This window comes from Quercus suber, unplaced genomic scaffold (assembly GCF_002906115.3).
Source record: "Quercus suber isolate HL8 unplaced genomic scaffold, Cork oak 2.0 scaffold_44, whole genome shotgun sequence".
Taxonomy (NCBI): Eukaryota; Viridiplantae; Streptophyta; class Magnoliopsida; order Fagales; family Fagaceae; genus Quercus; species Quercus suber.
In genome coordinates, this window is record NW_027069509.1 from 219,092 (window position 1) to 246,072 (window position 26,981).

The 26,981-nt window shown below is 35.1% G+C and overlaps 3 protein-coding genes across 3 annotated transcripts; 2 read left to right on the forward strand and 1 right to left on the reverse strand.

Moving 5' to 3' along the window:
• Window positions 1-6,780: 6,780 nt before the first annotated feature.
• LOC111998717 (GDSL esterase/lipase At1g74460) lies at window positions 6,781-8,730 on the reverse strand. The gene is made up of 5 exons (XM_024030808.2): window positions 8,413-8,730; window positions 8,030-8,160; window positions 7,677-7,916; window positions 7,338-7,587; window positions 6,781-7,210 (listed from the first exon to the last, which is right to left on the reverse strand). The coding sequence occupies exons 1-5, from the start codon at window positions 8,645-8,647 to the stop codon at window positions 6,906-6,908; spliced, it is 1,161 nt and encodes a 386-aa protein (XP_023886576.1). The 5' UTR covers window positions 8,648-8,730; the 3' UTR covers window positions 6,781-6,905.
• Window positions 8,731-11,744: 3,014 nt separating this feature from the next.
• On the forward strand, window positions 11,745-14,101 carry LOC111998707 (geranylgeranyl diphosphate reductase, chloroplastic). The gene is made up of 2 exons (XM_024030797.2): window positions 11,745-12,632; window positions 13,113-14,101. Exons 1-2 carry the CDS (start codon window positions 11,934-11,936, stop codon window positions 13,812-13,814), a joined length of 1,401 nt encoding a protein of 466 aa, XP_023886565.1. The 5' UTR covers window positions 11,745-11,933; the 3' UTR covers window positions 13,815-14,101.
• A 3,550-nt stretch (window positions 14,102-17,651) lies between these two features.
• LOC112028962 (WAT1-related protein At4g30420) lies at window positions 17,652-22,619 on the forward strand. Its single transcript, XM_024061654.2, is given in 8 exon segments — window positions 17,652-17,789; window positions 17,792-17,861; window positions 17,920-17,988; window positions 18,080-18,196; window positions 21,041-21,272; window positions 21,358-21,516; window positions 21,671-21,819; window positions 22,016-22,619. Coding segments are annotated over 8 exon segments (1,101 nt in total). The 5' UTR covers window positions 17,652-17,680; the 3' UTR covers window positions 22,212-22,619.
• The last annotated feature ends 4,362 nt before the right edge of the window (window positions 22,620-26,981 follow it).

Consider the following 26,981-nt stretch of genomic DNA (forward strand, 5'->3'; position numbering starts at 1 on the left):
AATCCTTTATAAGCAACTTATTGTACTCCTTGAAGAGACAGCTGATATTTTTGATGAATGAAAACAATGGTCGTTTGGTCTTTCTTTGGTTTGGTGCTAACTCCAGGTCTACCCTAGGTGCTGACTCCTAGTGGTTTTCCCGCTTGGTGCTGACTCCAAGCAAAGCCTAGGTGCTGACTCCTAGGTCATATCCCTTTATTTTTCTATTGTTTAGTTTTCGTTCTGGTTGTCCTGCGTCACTTTGCTGCATAGCCTGAGAAATTTTTAAGGCACCAGCATTAAAAGAGGTTTACTAACCTTCCTCACCCTGTAATTTACTCAAGTGCTATACCTAAAAATGGTTGGTCCTGTCGCAGAAAAGTTTCATCCTCTATTCTTTCTGCAAACATTTTGCAAAAATGACACAGAAGATGACTCTCCTCTTGAACATGTTTTCTGAAAGAATCATTAATTTGGTGTCAGTCCTCTATATGAAATGGTTTTAGACAAATGGAAAATACTTTTCGAAATCTGATCTAAATTGGAGCAAGAAGGGCAGGGTGAATACTGGGTTGCTAAAATTGATTCACTACTGCTCCTTACAGCTTCAGAATTTATGAACCCTCACTGATAGGCATCTTAAAGTCATGTGGTGTAACTCATGAACTATGTTTGAGTCTGATTCACTATTTGATATCAGTTTCTTGACTTTCTTCTATATTTCAGTATGTCTGATCTAACGAAATTCCATAAGAAACTTGTGCTTTCTCATCCTTCTGCTTTTCATTTCTCTTGAGGTGCATTTACTCTCATTTCAACAATAATAAATTGCATGTAGTATTATATGATATAGTTTGGAAAAATGAGATACGTATCTTCATTTGACTTAGGATGCTGAAGATTTCTTCCAACTTCACGACCTCGCAGCAAAAACCACCCACAAATATTTAAAAAAAAAAAAAATCAATATTAAAAAAGCACATAAACAAACTATGCCTGTCTAGTTGTTTACGTTACGTGAAGGACAACTCAACTGCCTTTTGGACCACCAAATTGGTTCCCTTTTTAACCCTTCCTTGGTGAAAAAGAGAGAAGAGAAATAAATTGCAGAAAATTCTTTTGATGGGTTGGTGCTGGACAACAAAGTTCTTAGAAAGTCTATTAGTAACAAATCTACATTCTTTAAGGAAGTATTTTAGGTAGACCACTTAAAGTTCATTGTATATAAAAATCTCAAAGCATTTATGCAATTGCTTGGTTTAAGTGGAGAAAGTGGATTGTAGAAGTGGTAGACACCCACTTTCTTACCACTTCCCCATCTGCCGGGGGCCTTTTTGAACTTCACCCTGAAAATGGAGAATAACTTGTTGGTCACTACTCACTATGGCATTTGAAGGTGCAGATGTACCACAGGAATGGACCACAAAGTAAATATAGAAACATAAAATCTCATTAAATTATGAAAATGTACCTCAGAAGAGTAGTAGTCCAGAGCATGGTGTATAAACAAATCATATCAAGAGCAGAGGTGTGAAGAAACTTCATGCACATCAGGACAGATGGGAAAAAAGCAGTAGCAGCTAGCAAAAAATCTTCTAACAATTGGATGATGATTTGGCATTTTAGACTTTTCATTTTGCAAATAAAAAAAATGATCATATGTTTAAAGCATATTTATTACCATAAAATAGACTAAAGTTGGACTTGGTACTTGAAATGATTTCTTCTCTATCATAAATCATGTATGTTGAAGGCATTTTCACATATTAAGTAAGAAAAATTTCTAAGCCAATGAAGTATGAACTTGTAGAAGTTTTTGCTTGTGGAAAATAATTTCAACAAAACTGCTTGCTTTTTTTGGAGGTTGGGGCAGTTTTTCCAATTTAAAGAGGATAGGAGTTCTATCAAGAATCAAAGAAAATTGGCGGAAGAACAACATGCATTTGTGCTCATAGATTATACAAACAATCCTTAAGTCAACTATGCAATGTTAAACAAACAATACTCAACTCTTTGGTCTTTTTTTTTTGTGTATATATATATATGATAAAAGAAGCTCTTTGGTCTATTCTTCCATTACAGTGTAAAAAGCATCATGCCAGCCTTTAATTTACTGCATGCTAATGGCGTGTGTGATATCGTGGTCTATGGAAAGGCTGAATGATCGTATAATTAAGGAGACTTTGAGTCTTTATTTCTAATTGGCTTCTTTAACTACTTTTTCTCTTTGAGATAGTGCAGCTGCTAAGTTATTGTCCCCTTAACTTTTAGCAATTTTGTCTTTTAGCACTGACTTTTGTACAAACTAGTTTTAAGAACAGTTTTGTTTAATCGGAAATCATATTGAATGGCTTGACAATATCAACTAAATTAAAATATAATTCACCAAGAATAGTTAATTAGAAGTGCATGAAAAGAACTTAACGGAAGTTTCGTAGCAATTTATCATAGCTAAAGTATAATGATTAAGCTTTTCTTTCCTGCTTCTCATTGTCAAACAACATCAATGCATTGGAGAGTCTTATCTTCTGGTGTCTAATGTATAGAGTCCTATCCTAGGATAGCTTTCTTTTGAGGTGTCCAAGTTAGGTTCAAAGGCTACCACACTATGAACAGAGTATCAAATAAGTAATCAATTTAAAAAATTCTGAATTTTTCACAGAAACAGATTTTCACACTGGATATATACCAACTATGCGTAATCTGTACTCATGCTTGCTTAAAACCTTGCACAAAATCATAACCTTGGTCTTCATTTTTTGGAACTGAGTGGGATTCAGTGTAAGCTGTCAAATGTTTCTGATGGAATAAAGTTGTATATGCCACATTTAAAGTTGAGTCATAATTCAGGCACGACCATACTTCACCATGGTAGTATGCTTAGTTGAAGTATACTTTCCATTGTGATGTAGCTTTTCGGTTTGTTAGTGCGAGGTACTGTGGCTTCTCAAATGTGGACGGATTTATTAAAATGAAATCTCCAAGGTAACATTCTCTCTGAATATCTCTCTCTCCAAATATATATATGTCAATACATACATATATATATATATATATAATGACATATGTATACCAAGATAAGAGATAGAATTCACCTGCCAGGATTGGGGACAGTCTTCAGGATTTACTAGTCATTGACACATCCAATTTAGTTGTGTAATAGTTCATATAGTTGCATTAGCTCTAAAGTTCAAACATGTATTTAATTAACTTGGCTTCTAAAGATCAAGTCAGATCTTAGGTGGCACTATGTAATTGAATCCATTATAGGGAAATTGGTTGGTATTTTAAGTTTTAGTTTCCTAATGCATAAACAGAAACATGTTCTATGACCCCAAAAGTAGAAAACCAACAGCTATAATTGACGATGTGACAACCACCTTAGTATAATGGAGTACTGTAATGCCGCTATACAGGCATAATTCCATGTGAGGAAAATTTGGAATAGGGAAAACAGAGCTGAGCAAGTGAGCAGTAACTCATGCATGCTACTCCTTGCAATTCAACATACTGTATTCTATATTTTTCACATTTCAAGTCCTAGAAGAAAATGAAATACATAGAGATCATCACCACCTCTTCAAAGCCAAAAACACAATTGTATTAGAAGGGTAAGAGAAAGGAAGGCTATTGCTCGTTGCATATATAATCCTCATGATTATGTTCTAGTGTTAATGTTCTCTTATTCGTGCAATACTAAAAGGAATCTGCAGGAAATCCAAAATAAAGAAACAGCTTTCGTTCTGTCTGATGATGCAAATCTAAGGCCTAACTAGACTTCTGTACTTGTTTAGGAATCAATGTAGGCACGTGCTCAATTTGGAAAGGCTAAAAGTACACATGCCCATGTCTATGGGAGTGAGCTGTTAATAATCCATTATCTGAGAAACTAGGGTTACAATAGTGTTTACATATAACATAACCCTGCTTGTGCAAGTTCCCAAAATACCCCGAGCACGGGGGGTGTTGACCCGTGCACCCCCAACTCTAATTAAACGCTCCGATAAGACCCTTTGGTTAGTGGTCCAAAAACAAAAATGAGCCAACTCCAACACATGCTATCTAGCATCATGTTCATTTAAATAAAATCTGTTCTAAAATCTTCATCAAAGTCTAAATTCATCATCTCAAATATTGTGAATGAAATTGTAAAATTTTGTGTTACTAGATTTTTATTGTTAACATATTTGTCTTGGAGGTCAATGACAAATGGTCAAATAAATTGAAGAAGATTATTATAGAGGTGAGAGATAACAGCTAGGATTACATGATTCAGCCTAACAGCCTAAGTGCAATACAGAGAATCCTAATAGAGTATATATAGATGCTCCGAGACCTAAGGTTAGATGTAGACGTAGTTTACACTAAATTGGGCCTGTCATAAAGGTTCAAAGGGACACGAATCCTTTAGTGTAGTGGAACAACAACTATAATTCCATTAATATATCTCCATACCAATGGAAGCAATCCACGCTAGAAAGGCTCATTACAAAAAGTAGAAAAAGTAGTAAGAGGAAGCATAGTGGAACCCCCATTTCAGCTATTAAGGTAGCTAGCTAGTGTTTGAATCAGGACTGTGTCAAAGAAATTTCAATTGAATTGCCATGCCATTACTACCCTATTGAGATTCATCGGCTAACAATTGATAGACGTCAAATCCAGGAAAATGGAGCTATTTGGCAATTCAATGGAAACTCCTGCACGTGAGTCCACCAAGCGAGTTAGGCTCTGTAGCTTAACAAAATTGATCTTGTTACTTAGTACAAAGCTATGGTTCTAAGAAGTTCTGTGTTGCAGGACAAAACAAAAACTGATGCAAAGTTGAAATTTAAAAACAAGAAAAACTTAGACGTCAGCATCTAGTGTTGCTTGAAGTCATCGTTAATGTGTATTTAGATATAGTTTTTTTGCTGGAAGCATATGAATAAAAATGTTTTATTCTCATTATGATAAAGAGAGTTTCACTTTATACTTCACTAATCACATTATATTATATGTAGCCTTCTTTTTCCCCCTATAAAGTAACAAAAATTTTAATTTTAATTTTAAAATAAATAAATTTGAACACATCACACTGCAGTTGGTGGAGCATAAAGTGTTGGACAAAAGATTTTTGTTTGAATTATTTGCTTATTCGTTAAAAGTTGGTTAAAGTATATTTATACCTTAAAAAAAAGTAAGGATCTAAAAAGTTATACGTAAATAAATAAGTTAAATAGCTAAGAGCCTAAGAGAAAAAGTTGCAACCTTAAGCAAATAGAAAATTTAGGAGAAGATAATACTAGACTATTAAAAACTTTCATAGAGAAATTTTATTCATCATTGACATGTTAATTAGTATTTTATATGTTTATATAAAATAAGAAATAAAACATTAATTCTAACTGACTTAGGAAATTTCTATTTCATTGCACAGACGCTGTTTAACTCTAGGAATTTAAATAAATACTAATAACATAATTAACTAAAAATACCTAAAATAAAGTCTAATGACCAATAAAAATATTATTGACTTCTGAAATTAAGCAAAACTATATTAAAATGAATTGTAGTAGCACTTCTTGCATCACTTGATTCACTTCCCTCGTTGGAGAAATTTTGACCTCGGAGTTTGAAAGTATTGAAAGATACTAAACTCCAACACGTCACGTGATATTTGCTTCAACGTTTGAGTAACATTTGGCAGCACTAAGAACAAAAAAATTCTTGCATTCCACCTCCTTATTAAATTCGTCTAGAATTTTTTAAAATCAATATATAGGTGGAAACTGTGATCACCCCTAACTCAGGCTCCATTGATTTTTATAGAGTTCTTCAATGATGGATAGTTGTGAAGCATGCTGACTTTCTAAGTGAGACCCCATTTGACACATGGGTCAGAGTACACCGCAAACCATGTGGGCTAAGGCAAAGAGAGGAGTCACCACTTGGTTTTAAAGGAGTTGCAAACTTGTTTTGAATTTTATTTGCTAATGTACTAGTATATTTTTTAGTTTGGAACTATGGTGCAGGATTTGAAATGTGTTAAGCACCCAAATCCACCCAATCGCATGACTAGCCTTTGCTTGTATTATTGGGTCATAATTAAGAAAACCCTAACTTAATCACATATTAATTACTAAGGAAACTCTAACCTAATCACTCAGATTTTGTTGACAATTTGCATTACAATCTTGTCTATAGAAAAAGTTTTTCAAGATTAGAACTAATAAAATCCTACTTCACTTTGATTTTATTACAAGAAGATTAAATGAATTATTCATATTATGATCATTTTGAAAAAATATGTTAGTAAAATGTAAATATGAAATTTTAATTAAATTTTACTTCTAAAAAAACAATAAGAATCATGAATATCAAGTGAAAATTTATAATAAAGAAATAAATAAAGATTATTTAATTGATATTTAACTATAGAAAAATGCCCAATTAAAGTGTTACACTTCAATTTAAATTAGGTGAAATATGACTATTATTATCCCCACGGGATACTTAGGTGGTGAACTCATTGGTCTGGAGCGTGAAGTAAACTCGAAGATACCAAGTGTAATTCTCATGTGAGTGTGTGTATATATATATATATATATACATATATATACATGTATGAAATACAAGTCAAACATGACTACTAGCTAGCTAGTCTAAGGTATCCATATTTTGTAGGATTGGATTCAGGACCGGACCAAAAATATATATAGATATCTTAAGGATTATAGATTATAATGCCATTAGTGAATGTGATCATTCTTCCTTATGCAAAACGGTTTTAAGAAAAGTGCATGTAATTGAATACACAAACCATAACATTAATTACTTCATTTTATGACCAACTCTTGGAAACTACAAAGAAAATTATTCCATATAGATATTGGAGCATCAATAATAGCATTTGCTGAACAGAAACAATTTCTTAATTAGATTATATACTATCCCTCTGGGGATGGAGCAATAGCAGAGGTTGGGGAATGAGCATGAGCAGACTTTGGGGAATGAGCAGACTTTGGGGAAGGAGCAATAGCTGCAGGCGCTGGGGAGGGTGCGCCACCATCCAAAAGTCCAAGTTTCTTGATGAGCTCTTTAGCAATTATCTCATTGGCCTTATCTGTTGGGTGATACTCATCCCAAAACACATACTTGCTTCTATCTTTGCACAATGTTGATGCAGGAACACATGTGAGAGCTGGTCGAATATTGTAAAAGGAGCAACATGGATCTTTAGAGTTACTGAATCCTGCAAGCATCAAATTCAGTGCAATGTTTAACATGCATAGATACTAAAAAAATAAAAATAAAAACCAAGCTCAAAGGAAGTGCGTGAAAATACGTTTACATGTTTCAATGTCAATATAACTACGTACCAAATTTTTGTGGATTGGTAATCACGTCATTGACAACATCATAAGCATCTCCAAATCTGTAAGATGCATTAGGAAGTGTTTTGGTTAAACCAGCTAAAAGCTTGCTTGAAGCTTGATTGAAGCTGAGAGACAGTTTGTTTGCTCTATCCTGACAATTCCCATTTGTGCTGAGGACCCTTTGGAGTGGAATGCAACCCATTGGACCTATCCCAAAAACCATCAGCTGCCGAGCTCCTAAGCCATGCAAAATCTATACCCCAAAAAAAAAATTCAGTTAAAAATAAATTTAAAGGAAGAAAGAGAAGAAGTAGATTGAAAATTGTTAGTTAATTAATTAACCTTTAGTTGTGCTTGGAGTGTCTCCATTAAATACTCAATGAAAGTCTGGTCATTGTAAGTGTACGAATCCCTGTAAACTGGCATCAAGAAGTTGTTGATGAAATCATTGCTCCCTAAGGCAACCACATATTTAGATTCTTGGAAGAACTTGTCTGCTGCCGCCTTTCCAATTTTGGCTTGAATCAGTTCAACTGTCCCTTGAAAAAGCTCAATTTGCTTATAAAGAGAGAACCTTTGTATCTGCAAGACACCAAAAAATTTCAGTCTAGCTTGGATCATATTTTGTTGTTCATGAGATAGGAGGGATAACACAACTACACAAGGAGTATGAATTGTTAATGGTTACAACTTACAAATAGGCTGCCAGTTTCATTCAGAATCCCACCACCTCCTGAGGCATAATTGACTCCATTTTGCAATATTATGTCTTCTGTTAAGGATGGATCCAGAAAGGCTGGTGGCCTTGAGAGGCCAGTGATGTCACCTGATCAATATGCACAAGTTAGTGTTATTTGCATATCAAGTTTTTCTAGCATAGTGATACAAAACAAGATCATCTCCATTTCACAATCAAGATTTCAGTTCTTGAATCTAACTGTATACAAATTGTCGTGTCATTTAAAATTTTAAATGACGTAGCGCTAGATGCATACACATTTAAATTTGTAATATCTAATTTGCCCCATAAGATGGATTTATCACAAAAGTTGAGATTGCATGTGCATAAAGTACGTACCTATTATATCAGACATTGTGCGTCCATTAGTGAACCTCCCATTAGGCAATCCATTGCCAAAATCAATACCGTACCATGGCAAGCTTGCCTGAGCCAAGCTCCTGCTTAGGTACTTGTTGTTTCCAACGTCTGAGAGGGAGTCTCCAAATATGAACTGCACTGTCTTGCAATTGCATCCATCAATGGCAATTCCTAGGACAGTCACAAATATTGTTAGCACCACCAAGAAGTTCATGTTTGATAAATTGCAGCTCTTTTCGCAATGCCTAGCTCCAAGTTATGTTTTAGTGAAATGGGGTTTTAGGATACGAATTAAGAACATTTGGGTTGGGATTTTAAACATATGGAGAAGTGTAAAATCCTAGCTAGTAGAGAAGCAACGTAACAAAGATGGAGGATGTGTTTGATGAACCAACTGTGGGTGATTCTAACCTACTTCAACTACCATGATTTTGTTGCAACGATATGAGTCCAAAAAACCATATAAAATTTTGTACAAATATTATACGTTAGATTGTTAATTAGAGGAATACCATAATGTTTCGTGTGGTTAAGGAGCGCGTGGGAATGAAAATTATGAAATATACACACGGAAAAAAAGTGGGTGAGGCTCAAATTTTCAATATTTGCGTGGTCTAATGTTTGATTTTGTGAGTTCACCTACTATAGGAGATTACTTAAATGTTGTGCATGAAGAATTTAGAGGCGTATTGTTTTCACAATGTTGGGGGCAAAGCATATATGTCGTAACAATTGTAAAACAATTATATTGTTTAATTTGTTGGACATTCTCGGTTTGTATAGGTAAGCAAATTTTGTATCCATTCTTTGCAGCTTGCTTTTGTGGTTTAAATGTCGGTAAGCTGTGTAATTGAAGAATTCACAACCGTGTGAGGTACCTGGTATTGTAAATATGTCTAGACTTGTTCTAGTGAAGGCCCATTTGGTTGGTGATTTGCATGAAAAACGAACTTTCCAGGACATGTTTTAATCAAATGAATTTGGGAAACTTGTTATTTGTAATCTTCCAGAAATATTTAACTTCTATTTAAAGCCAAAAATAAAATATTGCAAATTGTAGTATAAACCAGTCAACTTGAAAACCTTCTAGTCTTCTGCTAGTCTTTTACTTTGTTTAATAAGAAAAAACAAACTAGTTCTCACATTCTACAAATCCATTGGGCTTAAGGTGATTAAAGTTCGAGGAAGAGGAAATTGTTATGAACGACTAGCAGGCTTTTGCTATTGATGTGGTCAAATGGGCCACAACAAAAAAGAATGCCCAGAACTGCCATAACATAGTTATGTGTATCAAATGAGATGCGATAGCAAAAACCACAAGCGGCCCAACAGAGATGGACACCGAAATGAAAGCACTTACAAAGGTGATTATAAGGATCCTATCACCTTAGTTTTGGCTGGAAGAATTTGAAAATTTAAAAGGATATGGAGGGAGGTCAAAGGCATGAAACGAAAGAGATGGGCCCCTTGAAATTGGTTAATTGATTAGAGAGATTGAACCCGTGAAAACAACAAGCATCAAAGGAAGCCCAATAAAGCTAATAAGAATAGTGCATCAATTAAAATTTTAAAAAATGTGTAAGTATTACGTAAAGAAATGAAATCTAGGGAAGCCCAATAGCAAGGATGTTACTACTATGATAACATTCAAGTGGGGAAGTCACTTCAGTCCCTACCAATTTTTGCTCATTAAAAAAAAAAAAGCCTAAAATGTATAACTCAGCATCTATATTTTATTAGAATTCATTTCAATTATCTAAATTTACTTTTGTTTATTTCAATTATTTAAATTTCAAGTTTATTTAATTAAGGAATCTTCATCAACTTCTATTAAATATTACAATTAATTGTCTAGATTTTGAATTTTTTTTCTTCTTCAAATTATTATTATTTTTTAAGTCCAATTAATGATTGAAAAACATTTTCTAGATTTTTTTGGCTTCCATGAACAGTACAATTCTAAATTTGGAACTGTACAAATGGAAATTGTAAAAAAAATTTGGGTTATTTTATTCTACCTCTCTCTCTCTCTCTCTCTCTCTCTCTCTCTCCCTCTCTCTCCGGGGTCTGATTTTCTCTCAGCCTTTCTTGCTCTCTCATTCTCACTCACACCCTCTCCTCGATTCCTTTCTCTCTCACTCACTCACAACCTCTCTTCCTCTCTCTAGATGTGGATTGGTGGGTTATAGTAAGGTGGATCAATGAGTTGTGTCAAGGTGGATTAGTGGTGAGGGAACCTACCCATTGAGTCAACAAAACACATAAACTCAGCTATAATATCTTCATTTCAATTGATTTTTGGTGGTGGTTGGTGAGCTGTTGGTGGCGGGGACTAGGTTGTGGGTTTGTTCAAGTTTGATTTTATGGGTTGTGGGTGGTGGCTATGGCTTGTTTATGGTAGTTCTACCAATGGCAATGGCTCAAGTATGGTGGTTGGTGATCTTTGTGTCTAATTAATTGCATGTGCTTAAAGGCTATTTTGCCGGTGGTTATGGTGTTTGATATATTTTTTTTTTAATACAAAATAAAAATTTTACTCTAAACTAATTTAAGTGTATACATTTTTTCATGTTTGATTTATGGGTTGTGTTTGATGTTTATATTATTTTAATGGTTTGATAATATTATATTAATTTGTTGAATGTTAAAATAGAACATATGATGTAAGTGTATTGTAAAATAGTATGGTAAAATAAATAAAGTATGTTTTGATATATTAAAATGACATTTGGTATAGCACAACTCAAGTGCTCATAGAGAATAAATTTTGCATCCATACAAATTTTCCCACACTTTTTTACCTACATATATTTTTACAAAATTTAAACCACGTTACTAAAAATTTCTTAGTAGTTATCCTTCAAAATCAATATTGTTTAGTTAAAGAAAAGGATGCAAATCTAGATATTTGATTAACATATATATGTGTTAAATGAAGAGTAGATGGTGGTTGGGGTGGTGGTGAAAGTGGTGGTTAGTAAAGCGCTGATGATGAATTAAAAACCATGCCACAAACCGCTCAATTAAGTTTTGATTTGTATATCATCGGGCAGATATTTGATAAACATGGTTGTCAACTCATCAAATTCATGGGTCCCTCTTGTACGTACGTCATTGTGAGAATAGTACCACAAACACAAATGTATGAAAGTTGAAGCTCCAAAAATGACGTGTGGAAATCTCATTGGTTGCATGTGGGATACCCAGAGAACAACCCTACTAAAATTCAAACCAAAACAAACGTGGCTTAAACTCAACCACCTTATTTATAAACTAAAAAACCGTCACACCAAAACCAAAAGAGACCCGAAAAAATCTATCCCATTATCCACATCCAATCCCAACCGTCCATTCCCAACATCCAACGTCCCACATTTCCTTATATCCCAAACCATATCCACCATCAAAAAACAAAAGTCACACACACCGTCCTAAACTCTCACTGACTTTCAGTCCTAAACTCAAGCTCTCACAGCTCCCTAGTTCAGCTCCAACCAAAAATGGCTTCCATTGCTCTCAAATCCTTTGTGGGACTCCGCCAACAAGTCTCAACAGAGAAACCCCATTACTTCTTCACTTCCCAATCCCAAACAAAACCACCCAAAAAGCTCAAACTCCAAGTCTTGGCCTCCAAATCAAGCCCCAGACTCACCAACCGTAACCTCAAAGTGGCAGTGATCGGTGGTGGCCCAGCTGGTGGCGCAGCCGCTGAGACTCTAGCCAAAGGTGGCATAGAGACTTACCTCATAGAGCGCAAAATGGACAACTGCAAACCCTGCGGTGGAGCTATCCCACTTTGCATGGTGGGTGAGTTTGATTTACCGTTGGACATCATTGACCGCCGTGTCACCAAGATGAAGATGATCTCTCCCTCAAACGTGGCTGTGGATATTGGGCAGACACTGAAGCCCCATGAGTACATTGGCATGGTGAGGCGTGAGGTTTTGGACGCGTACTTGAGGGAAAGAGCTAAGGATAATGGTGCTGAGGTTATCAATGGGCTGTTTTTGAAGATGGATGTGCCTAAAGATGGGGTTTCACCTTATGTGTTGCATTATAATGGGTTCGATGGAAAGGTTGGTGGGGTTGGGGAGAAGAGGACCTTGGAGGTGGACGCTGTGATTGGTGCTGATGGGGCCAATTCTCGTGTCGCTAAGGCCATTGATGCTGGTGATTATGACTACGCCATTGCGTTTCAGGTAAATTAATGTTTAGTTTACATAATTCAGGTTTGTAATGTTACTATTATGTGCTTGGTATGATATACTTTTACTACATGATTGTGGCCCCAGCTTCAATATATTATTACTTCTAGTAATTGAATATTGTTTAAAATACTTATAACATGTGCATCATCGTTAAGAGTTTATAGATATGTTTGATGCCAAAACATATCAAATTTGGGATGTATCAATTAAATTGTGTTCGGTTTTAGCCAGGTTCAGTAGCTACTCAAATGGTAGATGACAGTATCAATTACACTTAAAACAAATTTATGAGTGAAACATTTTTAATTGGAAAGTAGACATACAGGTTTCAAAAGGGACTCAAAATTTGACCCGATTTTTAGAAATGGACACAAATTTGACCCAATTTTCAGAAATGGAATTGTTGCTTACTAAACAAATACTTACATTGTAATACTTCCCTGATTTCAAGATTTGTCTCTCTGATTGCAGGAGAGAATCAAAATCCCTGATGATAAAATGGCATATTATGAGGACCTTGCTGAGATGTATGTTGGAGATGATGTCTCGCCCGACTTCTATGGTTGGGTCTTCCCCAAGTGTGATCACGTGGCTGTTGGCACTGGCACGGTGACCCACAAAGGAGACATCAAGAAGTTCCAACTAGCAACCAGGAAAAGAGCCAAGGACAAGATTTTGGGTGGTAAAATTATACGAGTTGAGGCACACCCAATTCCAGAACACCCCCGGCCACGTAGATTGCTGGGAAGAGTAGCATTGGTTGGAGATGCAGCAGGGTACGTGACTAAATGCTCGGGTGAAGGTATCTATTTTGCAGCAAAGAGTGGGAGGATGTGTGCTGAGGCAATCGTTGAAGGGTCAGAGAATGGGAAGAGGATGGTAGATGAGAGGGATTTAAGGAAGTACTTGGAGAAGTGGGACAAGACTTACTGGCCAACTTACAAGGTCTTGGATGTGTTGCAAAAGGTGTTCTATAGGTCAAACCCAGCTAGGGAAGCGTTTGTTGAGATGTGCGCGGATGAGTATGTGCAGAAGATGACCTTTGATAGCTACTTGTACAAAACAGTGGCACCTGGGAATCCTTTGCAGGACTTGAAGTTGGCTGTGAACACAATTGGGAGCTTGGTGAGGGCTAATGCACTTAAGAAGGAGATGGACAAGCTTAGCGTATGAGAGAGCATTTTTAGTTCAATGTATGTATTTAATTCTTTTGTACTTCTGAATGAGAGCAAGTTCTTTGCCGCTATCCAGGATACTAAGCTGCATTCCATGTTTAACTTCAGAGATGTTTCATTAATTATGAAGTAATAGTCCTATCCCAAAAAAAAAAAAAATTATGTAGTAATAGTGACATAGAAAGTGCATCAATGTAATGCCCTTTGTGTTCTAGACTTATAGCCTATAGGCAACATGAATATTATGAATGCCAATGAAGTGCAAGTGCCTGTTACCTTATTGTATCTATGCTGTTCTTTAGCTCCTATGTATATCCGAAAAGCATGCTGTTGGTGGCTGGCAGTGGCAGCTCTCTGTTTTAGTAAAGAGGGCAGCATGATATGTCGATTGGCAGCTCTGTTTTGATAAACAGGGCCTGTTAGTTAGTTTTTGTCATAGATAAGGTGTCTATGTTATGCTTCTGTTTTGTTAATTCTTTTTCAGTAGTTGCAACCATGTCTAATATATTTGGCACCAAAATTTTATCTGCTACCTTTTACTTAAACCACTTTTTGTCCTACTTTTTACCAAATATGCTTTTTTTTTTTTTTAAGTCAATTCTTTTTGTCTCATCTTTTAGCAAACAAGTTATTGAAAATATCGGTATGCCAAGCTCATTTTTGTAGGGGGTTGGGACTACAACCCAATATGAGTACAAATTGTCCAAAAAAACTATGGCTGACTACCAAAAAAACCTATTTCCCATGCTGTATAAATTAAATATTGCAAGCTCTGTGCACGGTAACTCTTTCATTTTTCACTCTTCTTCTTCTCCATCGATTTTCTAACTAGATCATCAAAGTTGCCTTGTCCACCCCTCCGAGTGGTCTTGGTTGGTATGAGATCTTCTTCTTCTTCTTCAAGAAGTGGCCAATTCGGTCTGGAAGGTCCATCATAATTCGGTTGGAGTTGAAGTTCTTACTGTGATGTGTCTCTCAACTTTCATCCACCAACCAAGCAACACAAACAACAATGTCCCTTTACAAGCATTATGGGCTATGTGGAATGGATCAATTTATTAAAACAATGGGTCAATAAATTTTAAGAATGTGCACCCATTTTAGTTTTTACTTTTTTAATGAAATTGTCCCATTTTTAGAGCATTCACATCCGGGATTGTAAATATCATGTGTTAGCAATATTTAGCATCAAGCCTCAAAAATCCTTCACAGCCGACCTGCTAAACTTGTAAATTTTAAAATTTTTTACAATATTGCTACAGGTTACAGAATCATGTCTTAAAAGTAAGATAAACTTTTAAAAGTAAGATGATACTGTAGCAACTTGAATAAATATTTTATTATTTGTTTTTACTCTCTCTCCCACTCAGTTCTCTCTTCTTCTTCTTCTTCTTCTTCTTCCCTGATTCTATCTGTCTTCATCCTCACTCCCTCTCTCACATCTCTCTATCTTCTTCTTTTAAGCACGCCACCGGAGCTGGGTTGGAGGTCGGCGTGGCACAGCATGGAGATCAGCGTACACTCAGTTCTTTTTTTTTCCTCTGATTCTATCTTTGTCTTCATCCTCACTCCCTCTCTCACATCTCTATCTTCTTCTTTTAAGCATGCCACCGGAGCTGGGTTGGAAGTCGGCGTGGGCACGGCGTGGAGATCGGCGTAGGCGTGGCGTGGCTTGATGAGACCGGCGTCATGTGCCTCGCGGTGGTGTGTGAATTGCGGGTGGGTTTTGGGTTTGATTTCTGGTGCCTCACGGTGGTAATGGGTTTGATTTCCGATGGGTTTTGATGTGAATTTTTCTTTAATTTTTTGTGGGTTTTTGTCCATGGTGGTGGTGGGTGTGTTGTTGCCGTGGATTTGCCGTGGTGGATTTTTCTTGGATTTTTTTTTTTTTTTTTTTTTTTTTTTTTTTTTTTTTTTTTTAAATGTTTAGCCACATGCTACAAGCAGCCAATCCAAAGTAATTGTTATAAATTTTGGGATGTGATATTGATGTTAAGACTTAAAAATATATAATTTGTATTATTTGATATTTAGTTATTTACTTCTTCTTTTTTTGAATTGATAATTTTTTGTTTATATATATATATATATATCAGGATTTTTTTTTAATACAAAATAGAAATTATACTCTAACCCAATTTAAATTAATATTGAAATATCTCGTTTTACTAAACAAACTGAAACAGGTTCTGAACCGATATTCATAACATTCATCTAGAAAAAACGAACATTGACAAAGGAAAATATAGAGGAGTAATATATAAACAAGCTCGATGTATCGAATCATTTAGAGCAGCCGCAGACATAGGTGTGCTCAGTTCGGTTTCGATCGGTTTTAATGGGTATGGCCAACCGAAACCGAATGTTTCAGTTTGTGAAATTCTCAACCGAAACTGACTGAAATGATTGGAAATCAATCGATTTCAGTGTATTTCGGTTTCAGTTGGTTTCAGTAGGTTTTAAGTTTTCCAAAGAGAGGGTTATTGAGATTTTCAAAATCTTAAGTCCCTAACAAATTAGAACGAAAGAGAAAGAAAATTTTCCAACAATATTTTTTCAGCAATTTACAAATAGATTCCAACATAAAATTGAAAATATTTTGAATTAGCAAAAGAGTCCAAACAGAAAAAATCAAGAAGAAAAGAAAAGAAAAAAACAAAACAAAACAAAAGAAGGATCAGCAGCACTAGTAGATCAAAGTTGGATCTAATTACCTTAGCCTATAGAGAGAGAAATTTTAGAGAGAGAGAGAGAGAAAGAAAAGTAGATCAGCTTTGAGTCTTTCAACCATGCAAACCTCTTAGCCTCTCACAGACTCAGCTGTGACAAAAAGACCCAACAAGCTTCAGATTTGTTTTTTGTTTCCCTTTTTTCTTGTTTTGTTTATCTCAGATAGCTCACTCATCATGACTCAACCAAATGCATGCATCTTTGTTGAGTGGCCTTCTTTGATTCGGCCTCTAACTGTGACATCTTCGAGCCCTGGAAGTAAAAATCAAGTCTTGAATAAGTTGTTATCATCCAAACAGCAGAGAAAGGAAAAAAAAAAAAAAAAGAATGAGGAGATGCTGAAGAGAGAAGGGTAGAGAGAGACATAGAAAATTGGGAAAGGAGGCGGCTGAAGAAAAGAAAAGAAAAGAAAAGAATAGGGGGTATTTATATCATGCTACTACTAGGGTTTTAAAAAATTAAATAGCAAAAACCCACACAAAGGCTCAAACTAGGGATTAGTTTGCCAAAACGTAAGGAGCATACCACTAAGCCACTGATCAGTTATGTCTTAAAGTTACATAAATACATACATACATACATATATATATATATATATATATCTGTCAGTTCGGTCAATTTCGTGGTGAAAAAATCCAAAACCAAAACCGAAACAAAATATTTTGGTTTTCTAAAATTCAAACCAAAATCGAACTGCATCGGAATCGAACCAAAAAATTGAACTCAGCTGGGTCAATTTCGGCTGGTTTTTTCGATTCATCGATTTTTTGCACACTCCTAGCCAACAACTTTGAGACAGGTTAGTGCTAATCCTTGTGAAATCAAAAGCATCTTCGACACCCTATCCCATGGATCTAATCTCACCACGCCAGACTGTGCAATTTTTAATTATTATTTTATACATTAAAAGAGGAAGCAACTCTCTGGATTATAGTGTATAATTGCATTACTATTTTGTTGGTCCGTTTTGTCTGTTTCTTAATTTGCAAGATAATAGTAAAATAGTATTATCAAATCATGTCACTCCATATGTGTCACGTGTGTGCTTTCATGATTGTTGCAATATAAAGGGTTTTAAAGAAGTGCTTTGAATGTTATATAGTTGAATTGCCATAGTATTTTGACAAGCAAAGTATGGGTGAGTTCGACTATTACAAGCCTGCACTGGCTATGATTGGGCTACAATTCATTTATGCAGGGTTTGCTCTCTTTACTAGAGTTGCTTTAGTACAAGGTATGAGCCCAGGGTGCTTGTGGTCTACAGGCAAGTCATAGCCACGTTGATCATGGCTCCTATAGCTTGGTTTAGAGGAAGGTGATCACAAAATTCTCTCTCTCTCTCTCTCATACTTGATTCTGTTGGCACTTGGCAGGAGGACTTCTGGTCGGATCTCATTGGGAATAAGGAGCTTTTCTTTAATATTTGTGACATCTCTTATTGGGTAGAGTTCTCTAGAAATTTATATTCTTGATTTAATTACATATGGTTGTGAGGTTACTGAGGTTTTGTATAATTAATGCTTTTATTCATAGGGTGACAGCAAATCAGAACGCCTATTTTGAAGGCCTATACTTGGCCTCTTCAACAGCAGCAAGTGCCATGGCCAATTTGATCCCTGCAATCACCTTTGTAATGGCAGCCATTTTAGGGTAAATGCACGAACCCAACTGAACTCCTAATAAGCAACATGCACATGCATAAAATAGTACTATTACTATCTATCGTTAGTCCTTTTTTGCTTGGAATGAAAACAAGAGGAGTAGAAAATAGGAGAGAGAAATAGTGAGTGTGTGTATTTAGTTAGAGAGATGGAATATGGGAAAGAAAATTATTTTCTCACCAGGCTCACCTTTTGTGAAGATGGAGTTCTTATCCCAAACTGGGAAGAAAATGAGAAAGAAAGTGGGCATAAGATGGAAAATTATCCATCCATCCTTCTCCTCCCTTCAACCTTGGTTTCCTCTTTCTCTGTCTTCTTCTTCTTCTTCTTCTTCTTCTTTTTTCTTTCTTTTTTTTTTTTTTTTTTAAAGCTAGGGTACCAGAGCATGAANGCTGTGGTGGTTTATTTGATTTTTTGTGTTGTTGCTATGTTGGTGGTGGATTTTTAATTGATTTTTTGTGTTGTTTTGTTTCTGTGGTGGTGGATTATTTGTGTTGCCATGGATGTTTTTTGTGTTGTTGTGGTGTTGGTGGATTATTTGATTTCTTTGATTTTTTGTGTTTTGTGGGTTTATTGTGGCAGAGGTGGTGTGGTGATGGGTTTTTTTGGCACTGGTAGTGGTGGGTTTCTTGTGACGGAGGTGGTGGTGATGGGTGGTTGAAAGGGAGACAGTTAGGAAAAGATAAACAGATGGTTGGTGAAGAATGAAGTGAGGGAGATTAGATTATATTATTTAAGCAAAAATGAAAAATTGACTCTCTAACTTTCAGCTTTTGTCATTTCAGTCTTCTAACTTTCAGTTTTATCATTTTAGTCCTCTAAGTTTTCATTTTTGTCAATGTGGTCTTCTATTAGAACCCAGTTATCTTTTTCCTTTAAGTGATCAAAACTACACCGTTTTGACTTTTTTTTAATAATAATTTTCATAGTTAAAAAAAAAGCTGTAAAAAAAAAAAAAAACATTTGGAAATGGCGAACGCAAGATCTGTGCAAAACCTGTGCCTCTGTTCTCAACCCTTACGCTTGCGTCGCCTTCGCCGCCAAGATCTGGATCTGCCCCTTCTGTTACTAGCGCAACCATTCCCCTTCTCACTATTCCATAATCTCTGATACCAATCTCCCCGAGTCCCTGACGAAGTCTACGCTCAACACACCACCGATCAATACACTCCTCGAGTCCCCTTGAAGAATACTCGCTCTGTTATCGTCAACGCCATGAGGTGTCCGAGCAGGACCACCACGATCTGAGCGGAGATTGATGTTAGCGAGAGAGGCTCTTTGCGGTACCAAAAGAATTGGTTGAGAAATGAGAGGACCACACACGCTACTCTCCCTAGAATCCATGTTCGGAATGTGAAGCACGAGAGAGAGGGGTCGTCGGTGGTCGAAACCGTTGGAGCTACTTGCTTAATCGGATATTTCTCGGTGTCTGTGGAATTTTTCGAATTCGATACTCCAGAGTTCTGGACTGTGTATGAATGAGAAGATTTTGAAACTTAGCTTAGTGTTTAGAGAGGTAGAAATATGAAGAGAAAAAAAATAAATTGAAAGGAGGAAAGAGATTATGAAAATCTTACTGAGAGGAGCTTTGATTTCTTTGTTACTGTTTATCTTATTTGAAAACAAAAAAGAGGAGATGGGCTATGTCAAATCGGCTTTGAGGCGTGAGGCGTGCGGCATGCTGGGCTTGTTGCCCGAGAATGCGGCTACGTTTCATTTGGGACTCAGATTCAAGTTCGTGGATTGGACTTCTCCAACATGTTCAAGGTTTTGATTTCTCATGTTACTTGTTTTTTTTTTTTTTTTTTTTCAACTTTTTTTAATTTTCTTTTAATTATAAAAATTATTATAAAAAAGAAGCTAAAAGTTAGAGGGTTATTTAACAGAAAAGATAACTGAGTTCTAACGGAAGACTACATTGACAAAAATTAAAACTTAGAAGACTGAAATGACAAAACTAAAAGTTAGAGGACTAAAATGACAAAAGCTAAAAGTTAGAGGGTCAGTTTTTCATTTTTGCCTATTATTTAATTGGTACCATATTTTTTTTTTTGTAAACGTTTTTAATTTCCTTTCTTATAAACTATTAATTATATATATATATATAAGTCATGATAGTAAATTTTTATAAACATCATTCTTCATTCTCTCATTTTTCTTCTCAACTAAACAAAAAAGTTTCTATTTCTCCACTTTTCCACCCCTCCAATCAAACACACATAAAAATAAAAACTAAAATTTTTTCAATCCCCCACTTTTTCATCCATACTATTTTTTATCTTCTTGCTTTTCCATCTCACAACCAAGCAGACACTTAAAAAAACCCAATACTTTGGTATAAAAAAATACTTGTTTTGGTCATATTCTTTAAGTTGATCCCATTTTTATGAAATCTTAAAACCTTGTTCAAATCAAGCTATCTAACATATCTTTTTTGAATACTTATTACAAAAGAAAAGAATGATCTGGTACACTTCAACACAAATTAAATCATATTTGTCTTACCTCAGTTAGCTTAAACTTATGATTGTCTTTTATTTCAACTTTAATCTGGTATGATAATTGTGGGGTTTCCCACTAGAGTTCCACCACCTACAATAATCTAGGTATGATAATATTAGATTAAAGTATGATAATAGTATTCTAACTATTCAAGAATCTGATATAAATAACGTAGACAAATAAATAAAATTGGAAACCAACTAGGCCATGGTGAACTATGTTTTAAAATGAGTGACCCTAAACATTGTAATGGATGTTTCCCCTTTTATTATATTTAACTATAGAAGCTTTTACATTTTTTTTTTTTTTTTAAAGTCTCTAAATTCGCTAGATTAATGGAGAAAGTTAATATACGAAGCTTCAGAAGTAGTGCCAAGATAATAGGGACAACCGTCTGTGTTGGTGGAGCCATCTCAATGGCATTGCTCAAAGGGCCAAAGCTATTAAACTTGGAATTGCTACCATCAAAATCTATCTTTGGAGCAGGAGGTGATAATTGGCTGTTGGGCTGTCTCTCTCTCTTTGGAAGCAGTTGTTTCTGGTCATTTTGGGTGATTATGCAGGTATTTTACTAATCAAATTCTCCAAGCTTGTATTATTTTTTTTTTAATACTAAATATTGGTTAAAATTTATAGCTACTTAACTAGGTCCCAGTTACAGCATGCGTTCCTGATCATATATATTCATCTACTTGGACGCTTTTCTTGGGAATGATACAATCAGCGATGTTTGCATTCCTCATAGAGAATGACCCGGAAGCATGGTATTTGCATTCAGTTGAGGAATTTGGATGTTGTTTATATGCCGTAAGTAGTCAATTTTTCATCAACTCTCTCTTTTCCATCTTACTATCGGTTTCTTATGATATATTCCAGTATGTTTTATACATTTTGATTACATATATTGCAACAAAAATGAATTCTCCATCAAAATAACTCAATGGGTTTTTCTTATGGATAGGGAATTGGATCTGCAGTTTCCTTTTTTGTTCAGACCTGGTACATATCACAAAGGGGTCCGCTCTTTTCTGCAATGTTCAATCCTCTATGCACAGTCATTACAACCATTATAGCTTCTGTGTTTCTACATGAAGAGTTATATACTGGAAGGTAACATATTACCAATACTTTTTGGATTTTGAAATATCTTTCAAAGTTTAAGTTCCTATATTCTATTTATTTGTCAAGGAGGAGAAGTAAATTCTAACCCAAGTTTTCATTGATTTTCTTCTCCTCACTTTTTGTCTTATTTGTTAAAATTCAAAATTTTCCTTTTACCAAAAACCTAAAATTGCTTTGGGTTCAGCTTGCTAGGTGCTTTTGCTGTGGTCATTGGTTTATATGTTGTGCTTTTGTGTAAAGCCGAAGACCTTAAAGAGATCAAACAAGAGGCAGTTCCAAAGCTACAACACGATCAGGAAAAAATGGGGCAAGTGTTGATAAATGAATCTTCAGAGAAGAAGAATAGTAAAGTTGATTTGGAAGAACCATTACTCTCTTGAAATTAATTAAATAATGTTTAAGTAATTAAGATGAATCAGCAATGACAAAAACATGTGAATTTTTGTTTCTTGCAAGAGTTTCCTTTTTATTTCCTTTGGTTTTTTAATTTCTTCTGTCCTCTCAGCAAGATGAGAATTTGGCATGGAGCTTCCAAATTTTCAGTGAGAAATCAACCCACCAAAAGTTACCCTTTTGCTGCTGCATTTCTAGTAGAAGACTGAATTTTATGAGCCTATTAGTTCAAGTTTACTTGCTATCACTTAGCTGCAACATATAAAACAGGTCATGGATATGAGGGTAAAAGGATGGCCAAGGAGTTTAATTCAAAGATATTTTAGTGAAGGCGGACCAAACAAATATGGAAGGTCCCACCAACTCATCAACAAATTATCTCTATATGATTAGACATATGTAGGGTAGGGATGTTTGTCCATAGATCTTGCACACAAAAAGGCACCTATGTAAAACAACAAAGCAATGCAGAGATAGCAAAATAACATAGATTCTGGACATGGGCTCTGATGGCCAAACCGCGTTAAAAAATAATTGTCTCTCTTTTCTAGTTTATCATCATATTTCAGATGGTATCAAAGTAACCATTGATGATTGATCCATCATCGGCCTTTAACTCTCATATTGATTTCTCGTCTTCTTCAAATAGAGCATTCTTGTCTCTATTTCACTTCATCCAAGTGAGTCATCACAGTTTCAACGCTCTTTTGGAGTTCCCTTGGTTCGACCAACACCATAATTGAGGTTTCTGATGCCTCCAACTCACCATAGAAAGGTTTTCAGTGGACCATCAAAGAAGAAGGTACCAATTTGGTTATGAGTGAGAAGCTAACCTTATCCGGAATAAGGATATCCTTGTTCTGGTTCTAAGCTTCTTCTTTGGTTATGAGTTTCAATCACATCCAATCCAGACAATAGCTACGGTCTACGAGTGCCCCAAGGTAGAGGTGGCAAAATTTGACATGACCCGCGAATCCAACACGACTAACTTGTTTATAAACAGGTCATGAGTTGAAACTAAATGGGTTCGGGTCGTGTTCATGTTTAACATGTAAATCCGTTTGACCTGTTTGACCCGTGTATGTAATAAATGTATTAAATTTTGTTATTATTGCTTAATTTTTGTTGTTGTAATTATATGTTTATTATTATATTTATGGTTGTAATTGTATTTTAATTTTAGATATATAGAAATTAATAATAGATTATTTAGATCATGTATGACCTATTAATCAAACAGGTTATTAGTATTAATTTTTACATAACTTATTAATTAAACAGGTTAAATGTGTCAGGTTGGGTCAACCTGTTTAATAAACAGGTCGGGTTAGGGTTGAGGATTCTTGACACGTTTACTAAACAGGTCGGGTTCGGGTCAACCCATATAGCAGAGTACTTATGGCTCGACACGACACAAACCCGACCTGCGAACACGAATTGACACCCCTACCCTAAGGTATGAGCAGATGACCTATGTATGCCACCACATATGCCAATTCGTCCAGTGTGGATCTGTCCAAATATGAGAATCCGCCATTAACTTAGGGTTAGGGGTGTGCATGGGTTGGGTTGGGTCGGGTTAAGGGAATTTTTTGATCCGACCCACCATGGTGGGTCAAAAAAAATTCGACCCAACTCAACCCATCACATAAATCCAACCCAACCCACATGGGTCGGGTTGGGTCAGGTTGAACCCATGGGTTCGAAATTTTTTTTTTTATTATTATTAAATTGAGTAGAAAAAAATATAAATATTAATATATTAAAAAAACCCAAAGATTAGTATCGATGTAATTCCTTAAGGGCAAACAACACCAATAACTAAACAACAATAATAATTTACTAGAGTTTGTGTGAACTAATTGGCTTTTATATAGGATAGGAAGAGCTGGTTATTTTAAAAAATTTATTAATTATATAATACATATTATATATATAATTAGTATTAGTAGGAGGAACTGAGGAAGTATTGCTCTACAGCTATTTTTTTTTTTTATAATTATTAAATATAATATATAATATATATATTTAAATATATATAAGTGCCCTGGTTTTAAAAAAAAAATATATTAAATATATAATATATTTTAAATATATATTAAATATGGGTGGGTCGGTGGGTTGGGTCGGGTCGGGTTTGGCTGGTTTGTAATTTTATGACCAAACCCAACCCGACCCGCTATAAAAAAATTTTTTGTAACCCAGCCCAACCCACCAAGGCCTAAAAACTTACCCAACCCGGTGGGTCGGGTCGGGTTTAGTGGGTCGGTGGGTTTTCTGCACACCCCTACTTTGGGTTAAGGAGAGAAAATGAGTTATCATTTGGTTTAGGTCTAATAACTCCTCTTTTGATCCCTACACAAAGGTCTAACTACAACTCGACCATCGAATAAATTAGCCTCTACGTCATACCTCATATCCACTTGGTTCAAAAACTGTTACTTGATATCATTTTGGAATCCGCATTATTAATTCATATTAGAGTATATTTAAAATTATTAATTTTCTCAACTCATTGCATGACAACAACTGCTATGAAAAAATTAAACTACATAAATAGTGCTGATAATTTTTAAAATAATTTCATCCTCAACTTTAATTGAAAATTTAGCTACTAATGGTAATTGAAAGACAATGCAATAATATAATACTATGCATTAAATCAAACAAATAAAGTTTAGAAAAAAATAGTTACAATGTTGCCGTGGAGAAAGAAAAAACTACATAGAAAGCAATAGAGGAACTTGTATGGCACAGACACTATTACATGTTTAGCCATAGCTGTCCTGTTTTTAGTTTTCTATTTTTCTCCTATTTATATGCTACACACAATCTACTAACCTAAAGTTTTAGAGCACTAGAATTAGGGGTGTAAACACCCCCAGTTGCTATTTTACAACCTAAGACACCCAAAACCCATTCCATCTAGGTTTGTAAACTTAAAAAAATTTGCAACCTATAAACAAAGAACACTAGCATCCAGTGACGCAATATATATATATATATACACATTTTTTGGTATCTTCAAACACTATTTTACCTATTTTACCAACTCATTTTACAACTCACTCTACATCCCAGTTTTTATTTTTACATATAATCTAATAAAATAATATAAACTACCTAATAAAATAATAAAAAAGTACTCTCCTCCGACTCTCTTTTTCTCTTCACACAAAACCACAAGATTTTTTTTTTTTTTTACACAACCTATGAACATTAAGGTTGCATATAGCTAGTGCTCTAAGAACAACCACATCAATGGTTGCAAAGTCTTGCAAAATACAAAAAGTAACTCATTTTACACATTTTGACCACCAAAAAAAAAAAAAAAAACCCCACATTAGTGGGTGTAAAATTATGCATAAATGCACAAATGTTACAATAATCGTGCATATATGCACAGTTACTGCAGCTCTTCTATACATTATTTTAGTATTATTTCTCTCCCCTCACATTCTCTCTTCCCTTGACTCTCTCTCTTCCTTCAACTCATAATCTCAACACCACCATAACACAGACCCAGCACCGCTAACCACCACCACCACAACTTAGACACACTAAAAAATCAACCAGAAAGTAAACAAACCCACACACAATCACACCACAAAATCAATCAAAAATCACACACACACACACACACACACACACACACCAACAGAGATAGAGATAGAGAGAGCATTTTTATGAACTTGTGGCTATGGGTCGACTGGAACAGTGCTTGTGGTGCTTTGATTATGGATCGTTGCTTGTGAATCATTGATTGGTGATCGTGGATCAATGGATCATGGATTGGAGAGGTGATTTCATCACCATCGCCATCGCCACCGCTGCATGTGGATCGGTGCTTGTGGGTTTTGATGGTTGTGGTGCTTGTGATGGAGTATTGATCTGACCATGAGAGAAAGAAGAAGAAAGAAGAGGAAGAAAAAGAAAGAGGAAACAATAGAGAGATAAGGAAAAAAAAAAAGGAAAAAAAAAAGAAAGAAGAGGAAGGATAGGAAAAACAAACGGCAGAGATAAAATAATATTAAAAAAAGAAAATAAAAATATTATTTTTATAAAATATAGTGTATAATAGATAGACTGATGTGAGTGTTTTGTAAAAATGATGGTATAAAATAGAAAAAGTAGGTTTTTTGTGTAAAATAAACAGAATTTTTTAGAAGAGCTGATGTAGTTGCTCTAAGGTTGCATATATAGAACCTTACTGTTCATAGGTTGTAAAGAAAAAAAATATTTTAATCTTGTAGTTGTGTGTGAAGAGAAAAAGAGAGAGGGAGGAAAATGAGAGAATATTACTTTTTATTATTTTATTAGGTAGTTTATATTATTTTATTAGGTTGTATGAAAAAAATAAAAACTAGAATGTATGATAAGTTGTAAAATGAGTTGGTAAAATAGATAAAGTCGTGTTTAAGAATGCAAAATTTTTTTTTTTTTTTTTTTTTTCTTTCTTTCTAGGATGAAAGTGCTCTTAGTATAAAAACCCCAATTTGGCCTAAAAATAAAAACTCTCAAGTACGTGTTTCGATGAAGAAATAAGGAGGCCTATGTCAAACATGCAATCAAGTCCATTGTACATCTCTTACTAAAAAACTTTTAATTTTTCCTTTCTTTACTTTCTTTTTTCTTTCTTTTTCTCTCCCATGCCTCCCAAACTTCTTCTTGTTTCTTTTATTCTTCTCTTGCTTTCTTTTCCCTTTTACTTCATGCATTCCAAGGTTTCTTCAAGTTGGCTTGCAATTGGCCTAGCT